Here is a 19,319-nt window from a genome sequence, read left to right on the forward strand (position 1 = left end):
ACTAGAGGGAGCACCAGAGACATGACACACAGACACTCAACCAATAGGTCAGTAAGATAGGACACGGCCAATGGGCATTCACGATACACACAGAGCTGACACTACCACAGGGGTGCATTACACCAACCCATATATAAAGGACACAGCGCACATGATCTTCCTCTTTCCGGTGGAGACACCCGGTGAGTACAGACACAGGGTTGATTCAACATCACACCCACCACGTGGATTGTAGCAGACTGGTTCGTCAGTCTGAGTAGCTATAGAAGGATTAACAGTAGAGGCGAATCCGAGTAGGAGAATTGTAAATAGTTTAATAAACGTGTTGAAGTTATCTCCACGTCTGAACCTTCCTTTGTCAGAGTGAACATCAAGGAAGCAGCTTATGCTACGCCAAGACAGCACCTAGTCGCCACATTTCGGCACCTGTTCGGGGAGGCTGGTACGGGAATTGAACCATGCTGCTAGCCTGCCTTGGTCTGCTTTAAAAGCTAGCTATTTAGCCCTGTGCTAAACCAGCCCCTAAGTGATTGAAAATATTCAAAGTGATGTTATTTTTTTCACAAATAGTGTTTCATTCGGACCAGGAGATTCAGTTGCAATCTGCAGCTAAGGACAATGTTACGCTGCCTCCGGTAAAGCAAGACAATCTGTAATAAATTAGATACGTTGGTGGCACATTTGTGTCCAGTTATGTGGCTAATAGTGGTCGTCACTCAAACATTGAGTGCAGCCTTTACAAAATCGATTTTAGTTGACATCTTAAACTTCAAAAGGGAATGTAATGGATAGTGTTGTCTATCCCTTTGCTCCACTACATCTCATAGATCATAGATTTTACAGTGCAGGAGGCCATTCAGCCCATCTGTTGGTATAATCCTCCAAAAACATATTTCATTTTTATTTTCCGTCAATAGGATTCCATAAATAGGATGAATATTCGGCTATTTATTATTCAGACATTAGACATTATTGACTGTACAGAATAAAAGATCAGTCCCAAAATGATCTGCACCCTACAATCAGACAAGGAACACTGGTCAGATTTTATAATTCTGCACTTCAGGCTGCTCTTTGTCAGATGCTCCTCCATTCTCCAGGTACAGGTTATTGTAGGGATACTGTTTCGGAGCCTGCAAAAGATAATTAAACATGAAATATCAGCTTTTTTTTTAAACAAAGTATTTTTATTCTCCTCCTTTTTCACATTTTCTCCCAAATTTACACCCACCAACAATAAACAATAAGCAGTAACGAATATAATGTCAATCCCCATACCATCAACAACAATCCCACACTCCCACAAACCCCCAAACAGCAGCCCGCATGTTAACATAAACAAATAACAAAAAGGATTCAGGAATGACCCAGTCACCATTAACACACACAGTCCCCCTCATCCCAGCACCAATGTTCCATGTTATCCAAAAAATGCCCATGACTTGTAGAACCCCTCCATCCTTCCCCTCAGTTCAAACTTAACCTTCTCAAGAGTCAAGAATTCCAACAGCCCCCCCCCCCCCCACCAGGACACAGGGTGCAGAGGTTTGCTCTCCATCCCAACTGGATCCGCCTTTGGGCGATCAACAAGGCAAAGGCTACAACATCTGCCTCCGCACCCGTTTCCAACCCCGGCTGATACGACACCCCGAATATGGCCTCCCAAGGGGCCTGGGTCCAGTTTCACGTGCACCACCTTGGAAATTACCCTAAAAACCTCCTTCCAGTAATCCTCTAGCTTTGGACAGGACCAAAACATACAAACGTGATTTGCACCCCTCCTCGCACACAACTTCTACCCCCTCAAAGAGCCGGCTCATCCTCGCCCTGGTGAGGTGTGCTCTGTATACCACCCTCAGCTGTATCAGCCCCAACCTTATGCACGGGATGGACATGTTCACTCTCCGGAGCACCTCACACCAGAACCATATCCTCTCCCAACTCTTCCTTCCACTTTGTTTTGATCCCTTCCAGTGGTGCCTTCTCCTCTTCCAAAATAGCCCTGTAAACTATTGACACTAACCCCTTCTCCAGTCCCCCTGTCTTCAGCACCTCCTCCAGCAATGTGGAGGCCGGTTCCTCGGGAAGCTCTCTATCTCCTTCGTGGCAAAATCTCGAACCTGCATGTATCTAAACATTTCCCCCTGCTCCAGCCCATATTTCACTCCCAGCTCCTTCAATCCTGCACACCGACCCCCAAGAAACAAATCTTTCAGTGTCTTAATCCCCATCTCCTCCCATTTCCGTCCCACTTCCCTGGCTCAAATCTGTGGTTCCCCCCGAATCGGCATTTCAGTCAAGACAATTTACTGCACCCCAACGCCACCTTTCAATATTTTCCCCCTCTCTTCCTGAATATATTCATCCTCTGGCTTCTTTCCCAACTCCACGATCCTCAACAGTGGGTGCCAGTAAAGTATTCAACTGGTAGGGATGTTATGCACCACAGCCTTACTCAACATCACCTGAGGAAGGAGCAGTGCTCCGAAAGCTCGTGTTTGAAACAAACCTGTTGGACTTTAACCTGGTGTTGTAAGACTTCTTACTGTTACTCAACATCGACACAGATATACGCCCAGTGGGAAGATATATAGATAAGGGAACGCTCCTGCGTAAGACCAACTTGAATTTATATAGCACCTTCAATGCAGACCATCCCCAAAACACTTCACTGATGCAAAAAAAAAATGGTGCCCAGCCAAAGGAGGAGATATTGGGAGGGGTGAGTCCAAGATGTGGGGTTTACTGGAACACCTTAAAGGATTTGCAGGCGTGGAGGTGTTAGGCAAAGCAATCCCAAGATGTATGGTATCCAACTGTGGAGCTTGGAAATAGGGCCTGCAAATTTGGACGAGTGCAGAAATATAGGTTACAGATAGGGAGAAACAAGGCCCAAGGCCAAGGCTCAAGTTAAACATGGGAGGGCAGCACGGTGGCCTAGTGGTTAGCACAACCGCCTCACGGCGCTGAGGTCCCAGGTTCGATCCCGGCTCTGGGTCACTGTCCGTGTGGAGTTTGCACATTCTCCCCGTGTCTGCGTGGGTTTCGCCCCCACAACCCAAAAATGCGCAGAGTAGGTGGATTGGCCACGCTAAATTGCCCCTTAATTGGAAAATATGATTGGGTAATCTAAATTTAAAAAAAAAAAATTAAACATGGGGATGAGCATTTTAAAAATCAGACAGCTAGAAGGTTGGAAGTGGGTGGTTAGAGTGGGGCTTGATGAAAGATAGACAGTAGAACTGGATGAATGGAGAGAATCTGGTCAGGAGGTGGCAAAAGGCCTGAGGGTTTCAGAAGTAAGTGGGCTAAAACGAGGGGGGGGGGGGGTTGTGGAATTGATCATGTGGCTACAGAGTTTGAAGATTGAATACAACGGTCTTGCTCTCCCCAGTGTCGAAGTGGGAAGCTCACCAAGGAGCAAACGTCTGGCAGCAGAGAGGCATTGGAAGGACAGAAACACTTTGTGGGGAAAGTAGAACTGGGTGTCTCGGGGTATTTAGAATCTGACCGAGTATCCTCAATGAGACACTCTATAACCCTCTGGGACTCAACACTCTTAAATCTAAATAAGTTTTCAGACAACATTTATCGGTGATAATTCTGCGGTTGCCATTTATATCTTCTGTTGCTTTACTTGTCCCATTACCGCCTCCTTTTGATTTGTACCATCAAGGGCAGCACAGTGGTTAGTACTGTTGCTTCCCAGGTTCGATTCCCGGCTTGGGTCACTGTCTGTGCGGAGTCTGCACGTTCTCCCCGTGTCTGCGTGGGGTTCCTCCGGGTGCTCCGGTTTCCTCCCACAAGTCCCGAAAGACGTGCTATCCTGCAATTTGGACATTCTGAATTCTCCCTCCGTGTATCTGAACAGGCGCCGGAATGTGGCGACTGGGGGGTTTTTAACAGTAACTTAATTGCAGTGTTAATGTAAGCCTACTTGTGACAATAAAGATTGTTATTAAACCTCTTATAGTGACTTGCCAGTGCAGACACGATGGGCCAAACGGCCTCCCTTCTCCACCACAACAATTCTGTGACTTAATTTCTTCTGCCTGTCACCCGTATCATAGACCTTCCCTTACTTCTATACTTGCTTAAAACCTGCTACATCTCTAACCATTCCCAGTTCTGACAGAAGTCAACGACCCAAAACCTCCACTTTGTTTCTCTTTCCACAGAAGCTGCCTGACCTGCTGAGTATTTGTGGCATTTCCAGTTTTTAAATTAGAATTCCAGCATCTGCAGTTATGTTGCTTGTGTGTGACTGTGAGGTGTATTGCGTTCAACATCGCACGCATATCATGAAATGGAGAATTATCTCGGCGTTGGAACCAACAATTCTACAGACACGTGCTTGTAGGATTAGAATAGCGGTTTTAATATACTTACAACAGAGCCAGCCTGTTAGCCGTTGAACTTTCGGTGAACTGGCCGGCTGACCCTGTGGCACTGATCTTTATACAGCAGCTCCCGGGGGAGGAGTCCTGGGTGGAGCAAAGGGAGAAGCCCAGTACAACTCTCGAGTATTCCCAGAGCTACTCCCCCTGGTGGTCAGGTAGTGCAACTGCACTTACAATATAGACACATATATATGGATTATAATCCCGTGTGAATCACATTCACCACACTAGGGCAGTGCTGTTTTAAAAGAAGAGGAAGGAGGTTCAAAGGGACACTGACCACGGTAGCATCAATCAGACTTGATAGAGTAAGTAAATAAGAGATTAATTAGGCAGAAATTTAGAATTACAACTTACCACAGGCTGATATGAAGGAAATATCTCCCCAATGTAGAACATGAACAACATAAAACCTACAAAGCCACCCAATGTTTTGACCATAGTATTCCAGTCCACAGGACTTGGGGAGGTGTCCACACGAGTCCTAATGAACATGTCAAAGTCCCAATGCATCTGGAAAAAAAAAAGTTTTCAAATATGTTAAGTGATATTTAAAACAGTATTTAGAAAACATAAATTTATACAGCACCTTGTTGAATCTCACATTTAAAAGAATACTTTGCAGAGGACTATTTAGGTGGGTAAAATATTGAAGGCATTTTAAGCCACTGGATGACTGAACAGCAAATCATATAGAAATTACAGCACAAGAGGCCATTCAGCCCATCATGTCCATGCGGGTTGACAACTAGCTAACTGGCCTAATTTCAATTTCCAGTTTGTGGTCTATGGCCTTGTAGGTTGGAGCACTTTTTAAGTGCATACTCAAGGGTTTATTAAATATTATCCAGGGCAGCATGGTGGCGCAGTGGTTAGCATTGCTGCCTCACGCCAGCGAGGTCCCAGGTTTGATCCTGGCTCTGGGCCACTGTCCGTGTGGAGTTTGTACATTCTCTCCGTGTTCGCGTGGGTTTCGCCCCCACAACCCAAAGACATGCCGGTAGGTGGAGTGGCCGCCCTAAATTGCCCCTTAATTGGAAAAAGATAATTGGGTACACTAAATTTAAAAAAAAATATTATGAAGATTTGTGCTTCCACCACTCTTATCAGACAGTGAGTTCCAGATCTCCATCCTCCTGTGGTGAAGCAATTGCCCCTTGAATCCCCTCCACATCTCCTACCTCTTACCCTAACCCCATGCTCCCAGAAATGGACATCCTCAAACAATCCATCTACTCCACCTAGATCTCTCAATTGTATATACTTCAATCAGATCACCAGTCAGCCTCTTCTATTCCAAAGAAAACTCTTCAACTCTCTCCTTGTAACTAAAACTCTCCAATCAGGCAACATGCTCGTAAATCTCCTCTATACTGTCTTGTGCAGTCCACATTTCCCTATAGCGCAGTAACGATAATCTGCTAGTTTGCCAGTGTCCATTGGCCAGGAAAGATCTTCCAGGTTTTCTTATAATAACATGGCAGCACCTTTATGTCCAGAACAGGCTGATGGGATCTCGCGTATGGCATTTCCACAGCTCTACTCTGCATTATTGACATAGATCACCTGGCCAAGGTTTGATGTGGGACTTCAAACCAACACCTGCCCAAGAGACAAAGCGCTACCAACTGAACCAAAACTGTGAACGTCACACAAAAAAAATTATTTCAGCTGTTTGAAGCTTTTCTCACCGTAGCACACCAGGAAGGTCGCAAGTTCAAACCCCGCCTCTGGGACTTGAGCACATAATCTAGGTCTACCTAATCAGTACATGACTGAGGGAGTGCTGCATCGTCAAAGGTGCCACCTTTTGGACGATACGGTGAGCGGAGATCCGGTCTGCTTGTTTAAGTGGATGTAAAATAATCCATGGTAATTTGTCAATGTAGAGCTGGAGACCTTGTCAACATTTATCGCTCAACCAATTCCTAGGGCGGCACGATAGCAGTGGTTAGCACTGTTGCTTCATGGCGCCAGGGACCCCCGGTTCGATTCCCAGCTTGGGTCACTGTCTAGGCGGAGTCTACACATTCTCTCCTTGTCTATGTGGGTTTCCTCCGGGTGCTCCGGTGTCCTCCCACAAGTCCCGAAAGACGTGCTGGTTAGGTGAATTGGACGTTCTGAATTCTTCCTCTGTGTACCCTAACAGACGCCAGAGTGGGCGACTAGGGGATTTTCACAGTAACCCTACTTGTGACACTAATAAAGATTATTAAACAGATTAGCTGGTCATTCCTCTCAATGCTGTTGGCGGGATCTTATCAAACAATTTACAGTGCAGGAGGCCATTCAGCCCATCGAGTCTGCACCGGCCCTTGGAACGCGCACTCTACCTAAGCTCACACCTCCACCCTATCCCCGTAACCACACCTAACCTTTTCTTTTTGGACACTAAGGGCAATTTAGCATGGTCAATCCACCTAACCTGCACGTCTTTTGGGACTTGTGGGAGGAAACCGGAGCACCCGGAGGGAACCCACGCAGACACGAAGAGAACTTGCAGACTCCACACAGACAGTGACCTAAGCTAGGAATCGAACCTGGGACCCTGGAGCTGTGAAGCATCTGTGCAAACCACTGTACTACCGTGCTGCCCTTGTTCTGTGCAAATTGGCTGTCATGTTTGCCTACGCAACAGTGACTGACACCTCAAAACGATCGTCGACCTAACACACCTGGGCATCCTGAGGACATCCAGGTGCTTTATAAATGCAAGATCTGTACTTCCTCCTTTTGTTTTAACCATTAACAACTTGTTCAGAATTTTTAAATCAGTAAAAACAAAAGAATCAGAAGATTTTTGCTCCAGTGGTTGATTTGAAAAGTGCACCTCCTTAAATACGGAGCCAAAAAACCACAAAGATCCCATGTTTGATTCCCAGTTTCCACCCCTTTAACCCATTTTTCTTTTGCCAGAAGATGATTTTAAATCAGAGGAATGGTCTTTGAGCGTTTTCAATACTTTAGCCAGGAACAATAAACTTGGAGCCACTTGGTCAGGCCTGCTACATAGACCCTCCGCATCACTGCTTACCGGCTCACCCCAGTTGCGACGCAGGTCAGGCTCATCCCAGGTGTACCACGGATCTCGCTCTTGCTGCGACAGGTTCGGTAGTTTCGGGTAGTCACCAAATCTGTTTAGAGGAAAGCAAACTTTCAGTTTTGCTGTAAAGAGCCTGCAGGTGAAGCTACAATAGTTACTCGGGTAACACGTCAAAACAATTAAAGCCAGAAACCAAACTTTGTAAGAGTAAGATTCGATTAGATTGTCTTTTATCAACGTGACATTTTGGCACACCTCTGATTTCCATTATCCCATAGAATTAAACACATTTTGCCAAAATAAACTCACCCCATTCCATCGTCAGGATATGGCTCATAATCTTCCACCCTTATATTGTACTTTTTTGCTGCCTTCTCTCTCTCCTCTGGTGTTCTGGGATACGGACCTGGCAGCATGTCCTTAGAAAGATCAGAGGCTGCAGAGGAAAACCCAGAGCATCAGCAAAAACAATCTGGAGTTAACTCTTTTTAAAAGGTTTCCTGCACTATCGGAGAAACAGAGCACGGTTCAGTGGCACACACTGTAGCAATTGCAGATTGAGCCACAGGAGCAGGAGGGCGACAGCTAGCTGCCCACACATATTGGTACTGTTAAGGGGGAAAATAAGGGTTTAAAAAAAAAAGGTAAAAACAAAGGAAAACAGGGAACTGATTCGAGGCTGACAGCTGGAGAAATTATGAGATGCAAATTTGCCCATCAGTGGAAAAGAAGTATTTTGCAAATATGATTAGAGAAAATAATGGGGTTACAGAGGTGGTAACTTCAAAGTGGCGAGATAAGGAAATGGATAGGTACCAAAAACCAATTGCATAGGGTGAATAACATCAAAGGGAAATAAATAGTATAATTACGGAACTAATAAAGAAAAAGACAGCCAGCTAACCTCAGAACTGCACGGTGGCGCAGTGGTTAGCACTGCTGCCTCATGACGCTGAGGTCCCAGGTTCGATCCCGGCTCTGGGTCACTGTCCGTGTGGAGTTTGCACATTCTCCCCGTGCTTGTGTGGGTCTCACCCCCACAACCCAAAGATGTGCAGGGTAGGTGGATTGGCCACGCTAAATTGCCCCTTAATTGGAAAAAATGAATTGGGTACTCTAAATTTAAAAAAAAGTTGCAAATATAGGCCAGAAATCCCTGGTCGCTGCGATACCCTGTTCCTGCCGTCTCCCCCCCCCCCCCCCCCCGAGTTTCCCAGCAGCATGGGATGGCTTCCTTGACAAGCAGCGGGAATAGTGAATCCCACTGCCAGCGAACGGCATGCTGCTGAGAAACACACAGTTGGGATACAAGAGAATCCAGCCCGGATTCTCCTGAAAGCAGTCATTTTCTACCGCTGCAGAGTCTGAAGACCATTCCTTAGACGTGACCACCTTAACCCGCTTGCGATAATTATTTGCTGGATTTAGGTCGTAAAGTTACTTATTATTGGATGTTGTTTGGGAAATGGAGTGCCTCAGAGATCAGGTAACATAGGTTTGGGGACCAAGGGATAGTTTCATCCAAAATTATGTGCACAGTCATCAGTTACTCAAGTGTCATGCTGTATTATAGTCCTTCTTGTGTGTGTTTTTGTTGTATAGTGTTATTAATATGCATCTTCTTATTTAAATCTATTGCTGATGACATCAGTAAGTGCTGTCATGTCATTAGTTGTAGTTGTTACCAGTGCATATTCGTAGTTAAATGCCATTAGTTCTAATTCTATTCTGTTTCTGTTACTTCAATGTTTAACTAGCTGCTTCCGTGTTTGAGTCCATACTGTATTTTAAACTTCGAAAATTTCCTGTATTAAAGATTAACTTTCACAATGCATTTTGAGTACTTTTTGTGGTCACGTTATTACATATTTTTGCCGACGAGGATGGGATAACAAAATTTGAGTTTCAGCAATTTCCACACCACGTTTTGCTAAGTTTACCGATGGAAGTCATGTTAGCAGCACCCTGGCTTGTTTGTGCCCCCATCAGTGAGTTTGCGGAAGAGAACGAGAACTGGACTGTATGTGGAAAGGTTGGAACACCTTTTCTTGACGAATGGGATCACAGGCAAGGCTAGAAAGCGCTCAGTTCTGCTGAGTGAGTGGGACTTACAAGCGCCTGAGAAATTTAGTTATACCATGGAAGCCGGGGGAGCGGTGCATTTTATTTGCGGATTTAGTTACACTCATCCAGAATCACAACAATTCTAACCCCTCAGTAATTGTACATTTCAAATTCCAAATGTCACTTTCAGAAGACAGGACAGTCTGTCGCTAACTGTGTTGCTGAATTGAGGCAGCTCTCTGAACATTGCAGATTTGGGGCAGTTTTGGATGACATCTTCAGGACAGACTAGTCTGTGGCATTAACAAGGATAGCATTCAGCTGGGAGAAGCCACAATTACGTTTAAGAAGGCTGTAGACATTTCTCAGGGCATGGAAATGGCTGCCAACAACGCAAAAGATATTCAGAAGGCCAATGGCGGTACACAGGCAGATGCACCGAAAAAAGTTTTAAAAAAAGAAACAACAAGTAAAAAGGTGGAGACAGTGAAGTGGGTTTGGCGTGGAGGGTCACGCTCTGCAAATCACAGTAAGTTTATGGATACTGTCACCAGTGCAAACAAGGAGGAGCATTTAGTGAAAAATGCTGGGGTGTCAAGAGAAAGTCGAAGGCTGAGCCGGGAACTTAAAATGCATGAACGTCTCAGTTGGCGGTGCATTGCTTGGGAAACACAGACCAGGCAGAGGATCACTGATAAGACATGTTCAATATGAGTGAGAGACGTGCAGAGCCTATTTATGCTGCAGTGGAGGTTGGCGGACAGAATATCAAGCTGGAGGTGCACACAGGAGGCTCTATATCCGTGAGGAAACCTTCAGGAAGATTTGCTCAGAGTCCCTCCACGCTGATAAGATCCGTTTCCGACCTACCAAGGAGGCAAAGGCCAAAATGTCGGCCTCTCTCGCCCCCTGGACACCCAGGTCTTCCGACACTCCAAAGATCGCCACCTCTGGACTCGGTGCCACCATTGTTTTTAGTAGATTAAGGGGGGAGGGGGAGTTAGGTTAGTTCAGTCTAGTTTAGGCGGGAACAGTGAGTAGAGATGGGGGGTTACGTACTGAATCATGGATACATTTGTATTTGTATCTTTTGTTGTTATAAAACCATAAATGCCTGAATAAAATGTTTGTTAAAAAATATGTCAAAATGCAATTGACAAATCTGCTAGCCCACTTTAATCCAGACAGGGAACCTATTCTTTCGTGCGATGTCTCGCCCTACAGTGTGGGGTGGTACTTTCTCAGGTAATGGAGGACGAGTCCGAGTAACGCATTGGTTTTGCATCGAGAACGCTGAAAAGGGGCATTCACAGCTTGACAAAGAAAATCTAGCTATCGTTTTTGCAGTAAAAAGATTCCATCAGCGGGCAGCACGGTGGCCTAGTGGTTAGCACAACCGCCTCACGGCACTGAGGTCCCAGGTTCGATCCCGGCTCTGGGTCACTGTCCGTGTGGAGTTTGCACATTCTCCCCGTGTCTGCGTGGGTTTCGCCCCCACAACCCAAAAAAAAAATGTGCAGAGTAGGTGGATTGGCCACGCTAAATTGCCCCTTAATTGGAAAAAATAATTGGGTAATCTAAATTTATTTTAAAAAAAGATTCCATCAGTACCTCTATGGTCGTTTGGCCACCATATCTACCAACCCCACAAGACATTGATGAGCCTACTCAGCGAGTCAAAATGTATTCCTCCAATGGCCGCAGCAAGAATACTGCGCTAGGCATTTAGATCGTCAGCACAGTGTACAGGGCAGGGAAGGACAATGCTAATGCAGGCATATTAAGTCATCTCCCTTTACCAGATTTGCCAATCCAGGTATTGTGTCCTCCCGAGACTGTTTCCTCACCAGAGAGACTTGTCCAATCCCCAGGGACGGGCAGAGATCCTATTCTATCACAAGGTAAAAGATTTCTGATGCAAGAATGGCCATTTATCATCGAAGATGGTGGGTTGAAGCCTTCTGTGGGGCGGAAGGACGAGTTGATTGTGCAGGATGATTGCATGTTGTGGGGGTTGAGAGTGGCCATTCCGTCCCCTGGTTGTTTGCTAGAAATGGATGAAATTCCTGAGGTTCATCCAGGCTACTCTCGAATGAAACGTCTAGCCAGATCGTATGTTTGGTAGCCGAAGATGGAGCAGGATTTGGAGATCAAAATGAAATCCTGTTTTTAAAAATAAATTTAGAGTACCCAATTCTATTTTTCCAATTAAGGGGCAGTTTAGTGTGGCCAATCCACCTAGCCTGCACATTTTTGTTGTGGGGGCGAAATCCACGCAGACACAGGGAGAAATTGCAAACTCCGCACGGACAGTGACCCAGAGCCGGGATCGAACCTGGGACCTCGGCGCCGTGAGGCAGCAGGGCCACTGCGCCACCGTGCTGCCGAGCAAAGTGAAATCCTGATCTGCATGTTAATCTAACCAGAAGATGGTGCGACGAGCACCTTTCCATACTTGTTTGAGAATTCATGTGGATTTTGCAGCTCCCTTCATGGGTCAAATGTCATTGCGGATGCACATCCTGAGTGGTTGGAGGTATACATCATGAACAACATTACAGCCCCCAGTAGCATGCAGGAGCTACGTCAAGTCTTTGCAACTTCTGGGTTACCAAATTCTCTCATTTCTGATAACGGTACAACATTTACGAGCGAGCTGTCCCACGAGTTTGTGCAAATATGTCATGTGTGTACTGTGCCTTTTCATCCAACTTCAAATGGTTTGGCAGAGCGTGCTGTTCGGGCATTGAAGGAAGGATTGAAGAGGATGGCAGGTGATACTTCAGGGACCAAGCTCCCGTGATTCGTATTCCAACATCGTATCACACGGCAAACAACCACGGGTCTCTCACCAGCTGAATCATTGGTGGGTCGAAGACCGAAATCTCGCCTGAATCTGCTACATCCAGATGTCAAAGCAAAATTGGGGAGGAGACAAGAAAAGCAAAAGGAGAGTGATGATTATCATACCGAGGAGAGACGTTTTAACCCAAATCACTGTGCCTATATCAGGAATTCTGGCAGCAACCAGCGGTGGCTACCTGAAATTAAATGAAAATCGCTTATTGTCACAAGTAGGCTTCAAATGAAGTTACTGTGAAAAGCCCCTAGTTATTCTTAACCGGTGGTCCAGTATCTTTGGCAGCGAAATTGAACAATGGAAGAGTTGTCTGTAGGCATCAAGGTCAGATTTATCTGAGCCTTGACTCTGCGATAGCAAAAGTTCAAGATAACACAATAGAAGGAAATGTGGCTGTGGAAATTCAACAAGAAGTGTTGTACCAGGACGTCAGTGGACTCTACTTCAGGAGAGGAAGACTCGTGCCCAGATACTGAATCTACTCCTGTGCCCAAAAGTTCAGCTGAACTAAGTCACGCATCAGAAGAATTAACAGAGTCAACAGTGGTACTGCGCAGTTCACAGTGTAGTTGCAAAGCTACTGAAAGTTTGGTGTATGATTGCAGCATTAGTTTCATTGCTTTTCTGTCTTTAAGGGGGATTAAAATTTATGGGGGGGAAAGTGTAATAGAGTGTTATTATTTTGCATCTTCTTATTTAAATCCATTATTGATGTAATTAGTAAGTGCTATGAAGTCATTAGTTATTACCTGTGTATTTTGTATTTAACGGCTGTTAGTTCGAATTCTATTACTCTTATTTTGACATTTAACTAGCTGCTCCTGTTTTTTAGTGTCACAAGTAGGCTTACATTAACACTGCAATGAAGTTACTGTGAAAATTCCCGAGTTGCCACATTCCGGTGCCTGTTCGGTTACACAGAGGGAGAATTCAGAATGTCCAATTCATCGAACAGCACGTTTTTTGGGACTTGTGGGAGGAAACCAGAGCACCCGGAGGAAACCCACGCAGACACGGGGAGGATGTGCAGAATCCGCACAGACAGTGACCCAAGCCGGGAATCGAACCTGGGACCCTGGCGACAAAAGAAAATTACTGCGGATGCTGGAATCTGGCGACAATGTATTTTAAACTTTGTATTTTTGTATATTAAAGATTAACTTTCACAATGCGTTTTGACGACCTCTTTGTGGTCAAGTTTCCACAGTTTTTCTTTTAAGTTAATAAACATTCTTTATTATTTGTTCACACAACAACTGGACCATTTCTCACTGGGTGGTATGGAATTCCTCACAATATAGAAAAAACACATACACCACAATAGGAGGAAATGTTGCTGTGGGAATTCAACAAGAAGTAGTTCCTGTTGTACCAGGACTTCCAGTGGACGTTACTTCAGGGGAAGGACATTCGTGCATAAATACTCAATCTACTCCTGCGCCCACACATTCAGCGGAACTAAATCAAACATCAAAAGAGTTGGCGGAGTTACCAGTGGTACTGCGCAGATCACAGCGCAGTCGGAAAGCTCCTGAAACCGGTGTTCCACGCTACTCTTCTGGGTTTTGGGATATCCTCGCATTGAACGCCAGGGTGGTTTGTAACAATACTCCTCGGATACCTTGTCATCAAAGTAGGCTTTATTTTGTTGTGGAACCTAGATGAAGGGCCAAGGCTGACTATTCACAGCCTCGCCACTGTCAGAGACTGAACCAAACTGTTGGAAACCTTAGTATCATGATCGACTCCGGGCTGAGTTTTTGACACCTCACGAAACATAATTGCTTCCATCTACATAACGGGAGGTCTGGTGGGGCAATGGGTCGTAACCCTGCTTCTGAGCTAGAAAACCCAGGTTTGATTCCTACCCCAGGACCAAGGTGCATTCAGAATGCAGTTCGGCAGGTCGAACATCAACTTTTAAACATACACCAATAGCAGGCAGTAAGAGTGGCAGAGATCCCTGGTCAGCCATGTGATGGAAAGAACATTGGAGCCTCTACCATCACTATCTATAGCTCCAGAGTACAACATGCATGTTGAAGTGTATGATGCCACTCAACTCTGAATCTGAGTGAACTCCAACACACTTGGAGAACCCTCCTCCAACCCTACCTCACTCACTTGCTGCTAAACTCCTCAGCCACACCTCTCTTACCTCAAGACAGGACTTTCCCAAAACTCTCCTGTCCACCTTATTTCTTCCACCCACTAAACTTCAATTTAACCATTACCGTAGAATCACAAATCCCAACAGTGCAGAAGGGGGTGATTCGGTCCATTAGGTCTGCACTGACCCTCTGAAAGGCCTACCTCGGTCCACACCCTCACCCTATCCCTGCAACCCCACCTAACCTACACATTCCTGGACACTAAAGGGCAATTTGCATCATGGTCAATCCACCTAACCTGCACATCTTTGTGACTGCGGGAGGAAACCCACTCAGACACGGGAGAACGAGCAAACTCCACAAAGAGCTACCCAAGCCGGAATTTAACCCAGGTTTCCTCCCACAAGTCCCAAAAGATGTGCTGTTAGGTGAATTGAAACAGGCGCCCGAATGTGGCGACTAGGGGCTTTTCACAGTAAATTCAATGCAGTGCTAATGTAAGCCTAATTGTGACAATAAAGATTATTAAAGATAGACAGTAACTCACTTTAACCTCTCATCCTAAGACCAGATGTCCCAAGCAGAATCCTGCAGAAGGGACATATTAGGCACAAAACATTCACTCTGTTTCTCTCTCCACATTTACTGACAGACCAGCAGAGTTTTCCCAGAAGTTTTGCTTTTATTTGAAATATCATCAGCAGGCTTTTCCTTTTTATCTTCAAACTTGCGTGAAAGACTTTGGTATTAGCCCGTATTAGGTACACAAATGCCTGGCCTCCTCACTGAGCGGAGTGCTCTACTCAGCGAGTGACAATTAACACATTGGCACAGCACTGCTGCCTCACTGACCAGGGACCTCAATTCCGGCCTGGGTGACTGTGTGCGGAGTTTGCACTTTCTCCGTGAGTTTCATCCGGGTGCTCCGGTTTCCTCCCACAGTCATAGAACATACAGTGCAGAAGGAGGCCATTCTGCCCATCGAGTCTGCATCGACCCACTTCAGCCCTCACTTCCACCCTATCCCCATGAGCCAATAACCCCATCGAACGTTTTTGGACACTAAGGGCAATTGTAGCACGGCCAATCCACCTAACCTGCGCATCTTTGGACTGCGGGAGGAAACCGGGGCACCCGGAGGAAACCCACGCAGATACGGGGAGAACGTGCAGACTCCGCACAGACCGGGGATCGAACCTGGGACCCTGGCACTGTGAAACTACACTGCTAGCCACCGTGCTACCCAGTCCAAAGATGTGCAGGTTATGTGGGTTGGCCACGATCACGGTTGGCAGGGTTACGGGGACAGGCCGGGGCTGGGTAGGGTGCTCTTTCAGAGGGATGGTGCAGACTCAATGGGCCGAATGATCTCCTTCTGCACTGCAGGGATTCTAATGGATTTTAGCTTTGCAATCCCTCACTGTCAACACATCAGATCTCCCCAGGTTTGCAGCCAGAGCTGTTGGACAGAGCAGGGTCTGACCCCTGCCCCATCTCCAAGGTGACTGCACTGACACTGACTCCGGTGCTGCCACCTCCCCGCTGCGCAGTTTATAATCTCCGGTGAAATCCCCACTACTCACCAGCCCTAACACTGGCCCAGATCCTCTCCGGCTGCAGGCTCTTACGGACCCTCCTGCCCAAGGAGCCAAGGCAGCGACCACTCAGCGCCATTGCTCCTCGCCCCACTGCGCAAGCGCGGGAAAGACGCGCAGCAGCCTGGGTAAAAGGGGGCGGGGGCGCTGAGCTCAGGTTACACTCGGGCTGCAGAGCGCGATACGATCCTCCCAGCCGGAGGGGGCGCTGCCCTCAGGTTCCGGTGGGAGCTGATGCTGGCCAGAGTCGAAGCGGTCCTCCGGGGCGGAGGGGGCGCTGCGCTCAGGCTACACTAGGGCTGCAGAGCGCGATACGATCCTCCCAACCGGAGGGGGCGCTGCGCTCAGGCTCCGGTGGGAGCTGATGCTGGCCAGAGCCGACGCGGTCCTCCCGGCCGGAGGGGGCGCTGCACTGAGGCACCGGTGGGAGCTGATGGTGGCCAGAGCCGACGCGGTCCTCCCAGCCGGAGGGGGCGCTGCGCTCAGGCGGGAGCTGATGGTGGCCAGAGCCGACGTGGTCCTCCCAGCCGGAGGGGGCGCTGCGGTCAGGCTCCGGTGGGAGCTGATGCTGGCCGGAGCCGACACGGTCCTCCCGGCCGGAGGGGGAGTTGTGCCGCGGGGTCGGGCCGTGCCGGCTGAGGCCGCACCGCCCAGTTCCGGCGGCCGAGCTCATTGCGCGGCGGCTGTTGGCTCAGTTCGCTGCCGGCGGAGCTGGAGTGAGGGGCCGGCCGGGCCCCGCTCGGGGGGCGTACTCCCTGAGCAGAGACGGGCCATGGCGGAGCCCAGTGGGGATGAGAGGCGGCGCTGGAGCGAGGTCCAGCTGAGGAATTACACCTTCGCCACCAAGGACATCCCCAGGATGTCCCACAGCGATCCGCGGGTCGAGGCGCTGATAGACAACGAGGTAATGAGCGGGCGGGGCAATCCCTCAGAGATCCAGCACGATCCCTCAGGGATCCAGCCCAATTCCAGAGAGATCCAGCCCAATTCCAGAGATCCAGCCCAATTCCAGAGAGATCCAGCCCAATCCCAGAGAGATCCAGCCCAATCCCAGAGAGATCCAGCCCAATCCCAGAGAGATCCAGCCCAATTCCAGAGAGATCCAGCCCAATCCCAGAGAGATCCAGCCCAATCCCAGAGAGATGCAGCCCAATCCCAGAGAGATCCAGCCCAATCCCAGAGAGATCCAGCCCAATTCCAGAGAGATGCAGCCCAATTCCAGAGAGATGCAGCCCAATCCCAGAGAGATGCAGCCCAATCCCAGAGAGATGCAGCCCAATCCCAGAGAGATCCAACCCGATCCCAGAGACATCCAGCCCAATCCCAGAGAGATGCAGCCCAATCCCAGAGAGATGCAGCCCAATCCCAGAGAGATGCAGCCCAATCCCAGAGAGATGCAGCCCAATCCCAGAGAGATGCAGCCCAATCCCAGAGAGATGCAGCCCAATCCCAGAGAGATGCAGCCCAATCCCAGAGAGATGCAGCCCAATCCCAGAGAGATGCAGCCCAATCCCAGAGAGATGCAGCCCAATCCCAGAGAGATGCAGCCCAATCCCAGAGAGATGCAGCCCAATCCCAGAGAGATGCAGCCCAATCCCAGAGAGATGCAGCCCAATCCCAGAGCGATGCAGCCCAATCCCAGAGAGATGCAGCCCAATCCCAGAGAGATGCAGCCCAATCCCAGAGAGATGCAGCCCAATCCCAGAGAGATGCAGCCCAATCCCAGAGAGATGCAGCCCGATCCCAGAGAGATGCAGCCCGATCCCAGAGAGATGCAGCCCAATCCCAGAGAGATGCAGCCCAATCCCAGAGAGATGCAGCCCAATCCCAGAGAGATGCAGCCCAATCCCAGAGAGATGCAGCCCAATCCCAGAGAGATGCAGCCCAACCCCAGAGAGATGCAGCCCAACCCCAGAGAGATGCAGCCCAATCCCAGAGAGATGCAGCCCAATCCCAGAGAGATGCAGCCCAATCCCAGAGAGATGCAGCCCAATCCCAGAGAGATGCAGCCCAATCCCAGAGAGATGCAGCCCAACCCCAGAGAGATGCAGCCCAACCCCAGAGAGATGCAGCCCAATCCCAGAGAGATGCAGCCCAATCCCAGAGAGATGCAGCCCAATCCCAGAGAGATGCAGCCCAATCCCAGAGAGATGCAGCCCAATCCCAGAGAGATGCAGCCCAATCCCAGAGAGATGCAGCCCAATCCCAGAGAGATGCAGCCCAATCCCAGAGAGATGCAGCCCAATCCCAGAGAGATGCAGCCCAATCCCAGAGAGATGCAGCCCGATCCCAGAGAGATGCAGCCCGATCCCAGAGAGATGCAGCCCGATCCCGGAGTGATCCAGCCCGATCCCGGCGTGATCCAGCCCGATCCCGGCGTGATCCAGCCCGATCCCGGAGAGATCCAGTCCGATCCCAGAGAGATCCAGCCCGATCCCAGAGAGATCCAGCCCAATCCCAGAGAGATCCAGCCCAATCCCAGAGAGATCCAGCCCGATCCCAGAGAGATCCAACCCGATCCCGGAGAGATCCAGCCCGATCCCAGAGAGATCCAGCCCAATCCCAGACACATCCTGCCCAATCCCAAAGAGAGATCCATCCCGATCCCAGAGAGATCCAGCCCGATCCCAGAGAGATCCAGCCCGATCCCAGAGAGATCCATCCCAATCCCAGAGAGATCCAACCCGATCCCGATGTGATCCAGCCCGATCCCGGAGAGATCCAGCCCGATCCCAGAGAGATCCAGCCCGATCCCAGAGAGATCCAGCCCAATCCAAAAGAGATCCAGCCCAATCCCAGAGAGAGTTCCAGCCCAATTCCTGACAGATCCAGCCCGATCCCAGAGAGATCCAGCCCGATCCCAGAGATATCCATCCAAATCCCAGAGAGAGAGATCCAGCCCAATCCCTCAGAAATGAAATGAAAATCGCTTATTGTCACGAGTAGGCTTCAAATGAAGTTACTGTGAAAATCCCCTAGTCGCCACATTACGGCGCCTGTTCGGGGAGGCTGTTACGGGAATCGAACCGTGCTGTTGGTCTGCTTTAAAAGCCAGCGATTTAGCCCTGTGCTAAACAGCCCCTGTGCTAAACAGATCCAGCAAAATCCCAGAGAGATCCAGCCGAATCCCAGAGAGAGATCCAGCACAATGTGTCCCAGAGAGAGATCCGGCGCAGTGTGTCCCAGAGAGAGATCCGGCGCAGTGTGTCCCAGAGAGAGATCCGGCGCAGTGTGTCCCAGAGAGAG

The 19,319-nt window shown here is 48.6% G+C and overlaps 2 protein-coding genes across 2 annotated transcripts in view; one reads left to right on the plus strand and one right to left on the minus strand.

Annotated features, from left to right (window-relative positions):
* Positions 1-928: 928 nt before the first annotated feature.
* ndufb8 (NADH:ubiquinone oxidoreductase subunit B8) lies at positions 929-16,199 on the minus strand. Its single transcript, XM_038783076.1, has 5 exons — positions 16,062-16,199; positions 7,753-7,879; positions 7,435-7,534; positions 4,758-4,913; positions 929-1,133 (listed from the first exon to the last, which is right to left on the minus strand). The coding sequence occupies exons 1-5, from the start codon at positions 16,150-16,152 to the stop codon at positions 1,041-1,043; spliced, it is 567 nt and encodes a 188-aa protein (XP_038639004.1). The 5' UTR covers positions 16,153-16,199; the 3' UTR covers positions 929-1,040.
* Positions 16,200-16,629: 430 nt separating this feature from the next.
* The window catches only part of hif1an (hypoxia inducible factor 1 subunit alpha inhibitor), a 65,023-nt gene continuing 62,333 nt past the window's right edge, over positions 16,630-19,319 (plus strand). The window contains exon 1 of the mRNA XM_038783049.1: positions 16,630-16,977. Within this exon, the coding sequence (XP_038638977.1) occupies positions 16,639-16,977 (339 nt within the window). The 5' untranslated portion in view covers positions 16,630-16,638. The remainder of the gene's footprint in view (positions 16,978-19,319) is intronic.

Source organism: Scyliorhinus canicula, chromosome 22, assembly GCF_902713615.1.
Source record: "Scyliorhinus canicula chromosome 22, sScyCan1.1, whole genome shotgun sequence".
Classification (NCBI taxonomy): Eukaryota; Metazoa; Chordata; class Chondrichthyes; order Carcharhiniformes; family Scyliorhinidae; genus Scyliorhinus; species Scyliorhinus canicula.